The 7,503-nt window shown below is 60.9% G+C and overlaps 1 protein-coding gene across 2 annotated transcripts in view; it reads left to right on the plus strand.

Moving 5' to 3' along the window:
* INPPL1 (inositol polyphosphate phosphatase like 1) overlaps positions 1-5,165 on the plus strand; it is a 61,179-nt gene extending 56,014 nt beyond the window's left edge. The window contains exons 22-28 of one of the 2 annotated variants that reach the window (XM_073661170.1): positions 539-626; positions 1,179-1,334; positions 1,412-1,496; positions 1,956-2,093; positions 2,489-3,200; positions 3,347-3,474; positions 4,864-5,165. In XM_073661170.1, coding sequence (XP_073517271.1) covers positions 539-626; positions 1,179-1,334; positions 1,412-1,496; positions 1,956-2,093; positions 2,489-3,200; positions 3,347-3,474; positions 4,864-4,954 — 1,398 coding nt within the window. In that variant the 3' untranslated portion in view covers positions 4,955-5,165. Of the gene's footprint in view, positions 1-538; positions 627-1,178; positions 1,335-1,411; positions 1,497-1,952; positions 2,094-2,488; positions 3,201-3,346; positions 3,475-4,863 lie in introns of both variants that reach the window. The other variant, XM_073661169.1, reaches the window with a different exon arrangement.
* The last annotated feature ends 2,338 nt before the right edge of the window (positions 5,166-7,503 follow it).

Raw genomic sequence — 7,503 nt, forward strand, 5'->3', positions numbered from 1 at the left:
CCCGGCCCGGCTCTGCCCCCCCCCCCCCCGGCCCGGCTCTGCCCCCCCCCCTGCCCGGCTCTGCCCCCCCCCCCCCCGGCCCGGCTCTGCCCCCCCCCTGCCCGGCTCTGCCCCCCCCCCCCCGGCCCGGCTCTGCCCCCCCCCCCCCCGGCCCGGCTCTGCCCCCCCCCCCCCCCCCCCCCGGCCCGGCTCTGCCCCCCCCCCCCCCGGCCCGGCTCTGCCCCCCCCCGGCCCGGCTCTGCCCCCCCCCGGCCCGGCTCTGCCCCCCCCCCGGCCCGGCTCTGCCCCCCCCGGCCCGGCTCTGCCCCCCCTCGGCCCGGCTCTGGCCCCGCTCTGCCCCCTCGACCCCGCTCTGCTCTCTCTTCTTCCTTACTGATACATAGTCATCTATTCTGCAGACTATCACACCACTGACCTCTAGTTCAGCAGATCACTGCAGCGCCACCTTGCTGTCCCCAGGGGGTCACATTATCTGCTATGCTGTGCCCTGACTGGCCGCAGCGGTGACGTCATTCTCGGCTTTGTCCTGCTCTTACAGCTGCGGCCCATCCTGTCTGAGATCGAGTACCTGCAGGACCAGCACTTACTGCTGACCGTGAAGTCCATGGACGGCTACGAGTCGTACGGTGAGCACCGCTCCTTACAGCCGCTGGTAACGAGGCCTCCGGTGCCAGCGACGTATCGCAGCACATTGATGTATGCGGCAGGAGGGGCGTCCAGATCAGGAGGGTTCTCTCAATCTGACCCAGAATACTGCTGGTCACTGACAGAAAGCAGAGGTGCTGCTGATAGCGAGGAGCACGGCACACGGTCTATAGAAATCTGCAGAGGATCCATTGAGATCTGCTGTGCTGGAGAATCAGACGGGTACACGGGTACGATACAGGCAGAGGGGCGGCCGACCTGTGAGCCATGTCCTGTGTGTGCCGTGTATAGGTCACGTGTCCCGTATGTGCCATGTGTAGGTCACGCGTCCCGCAGGTGCCGCGTGTAGGTCACGTGTCCCTCATGTGCCACGTGTAGGTCACGTGTCCCTCATGTGCCACGTGTAGGTCGCATGGGTCGCGTGTAGATCACTTGTCCCGCATGTGTCGCGCGTGTCCCTCATGTGCCGCGCCTGTAGGTCGCGTGTCCCGCATGGCTCGCGTGTAGATCATGTGTCCCGTCCATCTCCGCAGGCGAGTGTGTGATTGCACTGAAGTCCATGATCGGCAGCACCGCGCAGCAGTTCCTGACGTACTTGTCTCACCGGGGCGAGGAGACCGGGAACATCCGGGGCTCTATGAAAGTGCGGGTGCCCGCGGAGCGCATGGGGACCAGAGAGCGCCTGTACGGTAAGAATGAGAAATGACGCCCTCTGAGGGGGCGGGGGGCCGCAGTCACATGACCCGACGTTCCTCTCCTCCTCTAGAATGGATCAGTATTGACAAAGATGAGACTGGAGCCATGAAAGGCAAACCACCGTCCATGTCCCGTCCCAACCACGAGTACAGCAGGTAATGCCCCCGCCGTGCTCCCCTCTACTGTTCCCCCAGCGCCGTGCGCCTCTCCACTGTTCCCCCCGCTCCGTGCGCCCCTCCACTGTCCCCCCCCGCTCCGTGCGCCCCTCCACTGTTCCCCCCCCGCTCCGTGCGCCCCTCCACTGTTCCCCCCCCCCGCTCCGTGCGCCCCTCCACTGTTCCCCCCCTGCTCCGTGCGCCCCTCCACTGTTCCCCCCCGCTCCGTGCGCCCCTCCACTGTTCCCCCCGCTCCGTGCGCCCCTCCACTGTTCCCCCTGCGCCGTGCTCCTCTCTCCCCCCCCCGTGCGCCCCTTGCCTCCCCCATGTACTCTGCCCGCCCCTGCACATCCCTCCCCCCTTCATCGCTGTGCCCCCTCACCTGCTCACCCGTCGCACGCTCCTCATCTCGGTCGCTTCCATCCAGCTGTAAATGTTTCTTCCTCCTTCCACCAGCAGGAAGCCCCCGCTGTCTGAGGCTCCAACCCCCACACTTGGGAAGGTGTTTGAAGAACCTGAGAAAGTTCCGGCTCACCCCACCGGCCGCCCGCCGGCTGTACTGCCCGGCACCACCAAGGAGGACCCGGCGCTGGCGCGGTGAGTGCAGTAATGAGGGGCGACATTCTTGTGGGATTGTGGGAGTTGTAGTGCCCCCATTTGTCAATTTAATACAGTAATGACTGCGCTGCATTGTGGGGTCTTGCCTCTGTCTGTCTGGACTGAGGCTGTCTCTGCAGATTTTGATGTGAGTGGAGTACAAGACTTGGTGTAAAAACACAATTTTTGCAGCAGCTTTGGCTGTGATGGGGGTATAAGACACAGCGAAAGCAGCGCACATGATGGTGTAGAATAATGGCCACCGTGGACCCCTTTAGGATGGGGGTCATGTTTAAAGGAGCTGCTAATGCAGAAGGCCTTTGTCGGCCCCTTTAAGCTGCAGCTTGCGTAGTACCGGAGCGGAGCTTGACCTTTTTGCATTTTGTCCTCTGCAGGTGTAAGATGGAGGCGCAGGTGGAGGGTGATGGGCTCGGCACAAAGAACAGCTTCAATAACCCGGCATACTACGTCCTGGAGGGGGTCCCCCATCAGCTGTTACCCCCCGATGGGCCGACCGCCACTTCCTCTGCGGCCCCCAAGAACAAAGTCCAGATCACGGTCCCAGCACAGCGGCGTCCGTTCCAGCAGAGCGCCCGGAGCGAGGAGACTTCTTCCGATGAAGATGGGGGCACCCTGAATCTGCCGCCCCCGGATTTCCCACCTCCTCCGCTCCCAAAATCCGCCGACTTTGAGATACTGGATAATCCATTCTACATGACGTCGGGCGAGCTGCACCCCCGACTGCTGGAGGAGGGCGAGCAGCGCAAAGTCAGGGTGGGCGTCACCTTCAGTGATCCTCCCGATGCAAAGTATCACCCCAAAACGCAGTCCCGGCCCCCCATACCGCCCCCACAGTCCTCCTATATAGCAGAGACACACGGTGGCGGCCCTGCGCACCAGGACGACCGCTCCTGCTCCGTGCTGCAGATGGCGCGCACCCTGAGTGAGGTGGACTATTCAGGGAGCAAAGCCGAAGCCCAGAGCCGGCACCTCCTGTCCGGGAAAAGCAAGATGGAGCTTCCCCCCCGCAGCATGGACTTCAGCCGCCCGCTCGTCTTCCCCCCGCACTGCATCCGGGAGAGCATCCAGGAGGACCTGGCTGAGGAGGTGAGAGCCCAGCGAGAAGGCCGGCTGACAACCGGCACCGCATCCTCCAAGTGTCACCAGCTTCCCATCTATTACTTGGTGGCGCTGCCGCCATTGGTGTGCAGCCTCCTCCCTCCCCGATCACTCTCCCATCTTCTTCCCTACAGGCTGCGTACCAGGGGGGCCGCAACTCGCTGCCGGGGTCCAGCGTGGGCGAGTGGCTGCGGGGCATCGGGCTGGAGAGATACGAGGAGGGGCTCATACACAATGGCTGGGACGACCTGGAGTTCCTCAGGTACGGAGGAGCACGAGCCCAACACCCCAAAGGCACAGAAGAGTGGGGACCACCAAAGGGGGCACTGCGCTTATACATAGCAGTGTAAAGCATGGAGGACAGCAGAGACCTGTTGAGCCTTGAATCAGATGTGAGGTGGGGTATAGGGCATCTCCGACTCCAGTACACAATGCACCTGAGCTGAAGTCCCTGAGCAGAGCTGTAGTGTAAAGCATGGAAAAAAGGGGATTTCTGAAAAAAAATGGAATTCAGTCTCTGATAGACAATGTAGATGCAACAGTAGTCACTGACTATAGAAAAGGCTGCAGTGTAAAGCATGGGGGACTGAGCCAGTGATGAGGCAAGAGGTGGATATTCTCTCCCCTCAGACTCCAGTAGATCCTGCAGGTTAGAGCTACCCATAGAAGCGAGCCTCCTGCGCGATGCTCTGCTGCGCACAGATAGGCGTGATGCTCTGCTGCGCACAGATAGGCGTGATGCTCTGCGGCGCACAGATAGGCGTGATGCTCTGCGGCGCACAGATAGGCGTGATGCTCTGCGGCGCACAGATAGGCGTGATGCTCTGCGGCGCACAGATAGGCGTGGTGCTCTGCGGAGCACAGATAGGCGTGGTGCTCTGCGACAAACAGGCGTGATGCTCTGCGGCGCACAGATAGGCGTGATGCTCTGCGGAGCACAGATAGGCGTGGTGCTCTGCGACAAACAGGCGTGATGCTCTGCGGCGCACAGATAGGCGTGATGCTCTGCGGAGCACAGATAGGCGTGGTGCTCTGCGACAAACAGGCGTGATGCTCTGCGGCACACAGATAGGCGTGGTGCTCTGCGACAAACAGGCGTGATGCTCTGCGGCACACAGATAGGCGTGGTGCTCTGCGGCACACGGATAGGCGTGGTGCTCTGCAACAAACAGGCGTGATGCTCTGCGTCGCACAGATAGGCGTGGTGCTCTGCGGCACACAGATAGGCGTGGTGCTCTGCGGCACATGGATAGGCGTGGTGCTCTGCGGCACACGGATAGGCGTGGTGCTCTGCGGCGCACGGATAGGCGTGGTGCTCTGCGGCGCACGGATAGGCGTGGTGCTCTGCGGCGCACGGATAGGCGTGGTGCTCTGCGGCGCACGGATAGGCGTGGTGCTCTGCGGCGCACGGATAGGCGTGGTGCTCTGCGGCGCACGGATAGGCGCGGTGCTCTGCGGCGCACGGATAGGCGCGGTGCTCTGCGGCGCACGGATAGGCGCGGTGCTCTGCGGCGCACGGATAGGCGCGGTGCTCTGCGGCGCACGGATAGGCGCGGTGCTCTGTGGCGCACAGGTATGCGCGGTGCACAGATTGGCGCGATGCTCTGCAGTGGTCTCTTCCCACTTCACCTCATCACCTTGTGTCTTGCAGTGACATCGTGGAGGAGGACCTGGAGGAGGCCGGCGTGGTGGATCCCAGCCACAAGAAGATCATATTGGACAACCTGCAGATCCGGAAATGAGCGCGGCCCCCGCCACTCCACGAGCCTGCGCTGCTGCACCTTACCCCGCTCCGCGGAGCCTCGCCCTCACTGACGCCTTACGCAGGATATTCCTGTTTGCGCTGGTGCTGTGTTGCTGGACACCGGCGCCGCCCATCCTTCCGCCGCCCCTTCCGCTGCCCCTCCCCCGTCCTTCCGCCGCCCCTCCCCCGTCCTTCCGCCGCCCCTCCCCCGTCCTTCCGCCGCCCCTCCCCCGTCCCTCCAGACATTTCTGTAGATGTGATGTGTTTTTAGCGGTCACTAATCTTCCGCCTCCGCAGGCGCACAACGTTTTATTTCTACTTTTTTTTCTATATATTTAATACGTTTTCACATTTCAAATGTTAGACCAAAATGGCCGCCGCGCTGCCGGTCCTGGACGGTGTCGTGTGGCCGCCATCTTGTCTGCCTTTATAACCCACAGGTGCCTTATGAAGTCACCCGGACTTATAAAGTGTTACTATGGGGCGCGTGTTCACCAGGGCAAGAATCCCCCCGCGCTGCGACCGTGGAGGAATCCCCCCGCGCCGCGACCGTGGAGGAATCCCCCCTGCGCCGCGACCGTGGAGGAATCCCCCCTGCGCCGCGACCGAGGAGGAATCCCCCCTGCGCCGCGACCGAGGAGGAATCCCCCCTGCGCCGCGACCGTGGAGGAATCCCCCCTGCGCCGCGACCGTGGAGGAATCCCCCCTGCGCCGCGACCGAGGAGGAATCCCCCCGCGCTGCGACCGAGGAGGAATCCCCCCGCGCCGCGACCGTGGAGGAATCCCCCCGCGCCGCGACCGAGGAGGAATCCCCCCTGCGCCGCGACCGTGGAGGAATCCCCCCCGCGCCGCGACCGTGGAGGAATCCCCCCCGCGCCGCGACCGTGGAGGAATCCCCCCCGCGCCGCGACCGTGGAGGAATCCCCCCCGCGCCGCGACCGTGGAGGAATCCCCCCCGCGCCGCGACCGTGGAGGAATCCCCCCCGCGCCGCGACCGTGGAGGAATCCCCCCCGCGCCGCGACCGTGGAGGAATCCCCCCCCCGCGCCGCGACCGTGGAGGAATCCCCCCCCGCGCCGCGACCGTGGAGGAATCCCCCCCGCGCCGCGACCGTGGAGGAATCCCCCCCGCGCCGCGACCGTGGAGGAATCCCCCCCGCGCCGCGACCGTGGAGGAATCCCCCCCGCTCCTCGACCGTGGAGGAATCCCCCCGCTCCTCGACCGTGGAGGAATCCCCCCGCTCCTCGACCGTGGAGGAATCCCCCCGCGTTTGAGGCGGAATCCCCCCACGTTTATGAGCCAATCACATTTCAATGACTGGACTCAGGCTCATGTTTCCAGGTGTCATGTCGGATGGAGAGAACGCTGCCCCCTGCTGGAGTGGCTGTGTACATACACCAGGTACAAAGGGCCTCATTCTCTCCCCCGCTGATCGGGGGTCCTGAAGCAGCGCAGGGGGCAGCAGACGTTCCCGTCACCTGAATCTATTTGAGCGACTCATAATGTGCGAAATATTACGAGGGGCGACACAGACCGCGCAGATCGCCTTCCTGTACTGATCGAGAGTAATGTCTTATTCTCTAGTCCCACCCGGAGCTGCATTCACTATTCTGCTGTGTCGTTTCCTCTAGTTACCACCAAAGCTGCGGTGAGCTTTCTAGTGTTTTATTGGTAGCTCTGTCGTTCTTTTCATGTAGATGACTTGTATATGGTGCCTTTCTCTGTAGTCCCAACCAGAGCTGTGCTCACCATTCTGCTGTCATCTTTTTTTTTTTTCTTTTACTCAGGTTCGTGCCAGAGCTGCACTCAGCATGGCCGTCTTATAGCCGCAGCTCTCAATTCTTAATGTGCTGATTATGAGTTTTTCTCTAGTCCCATCTGGAGCTGCAGTCACAATTCTCGTGTTTTCATTATTTTGTTTACTCCAGTTAGCCCCAAAGCTGCAGTCTCTATTCTAGAGTTGTTTGCTGTCATTCAGTCCTTTTCTTTATGTAGTTCAGAAGTTGTATCTTGTCTCTTCCCATAGTCTCAACAAGAGCTGCGCTCACCCTTCTACCGTTTGATCATTTTTTACTCTAGTTACCACCAGAGCTGCATTCAGTGCTCTAGTGTTTAATTGGTGACTTCCAATCAGTTTCTTTATGTGCTGATTATGAACGATATCATGTCTTTTTCTCTAGTCCCAACCAGAGCTGCGCTCATCATTCTGCTGTTTGATCATTTCTTTTACTCTAGTTACCACCAGAGCTGCATTCAGGATTCTAGTTGTTTATCAATAACTCTCAATCCTTATCTTTATGTGCTGTTTATGACTTTTATTCTATCTTTTTCTCTAGTCCCAACCAGAGCTGCGTTCACAATATTGCTGTTTTCTCATTTCTTTTAATCCGGTTATCGCCAGAGCTGCATTCACCATTCTGCTGTTTTCTTGTTGTTTTTTTCTCCAGTTACTACCTGAGCTGTAGTCATCATACTGCTGCTACCTCGTTTCTTTTTCTCCGGTTACCACCAGAGCTGCATTCGCAATACTGCTGTTTTCTTGTTTTTT

This window comes from Phyllobates terribilis, unplaced genomic scaffold (genome assembly GCF_046119375.1).
Source record: "Phyllobates terribilis strain yellow unplaced genomic scaffold, ASM4611937v1 Scaffold_2__4_contigs__length_985480577, whole genome shotgun sequence".
Classification (NCBI taxonomy): Eukaryota; Metazoa; Chordata; class Amphibia; order Anura; family Dendrobatidae; genus Phyllobates; species Phyllobates terribilis.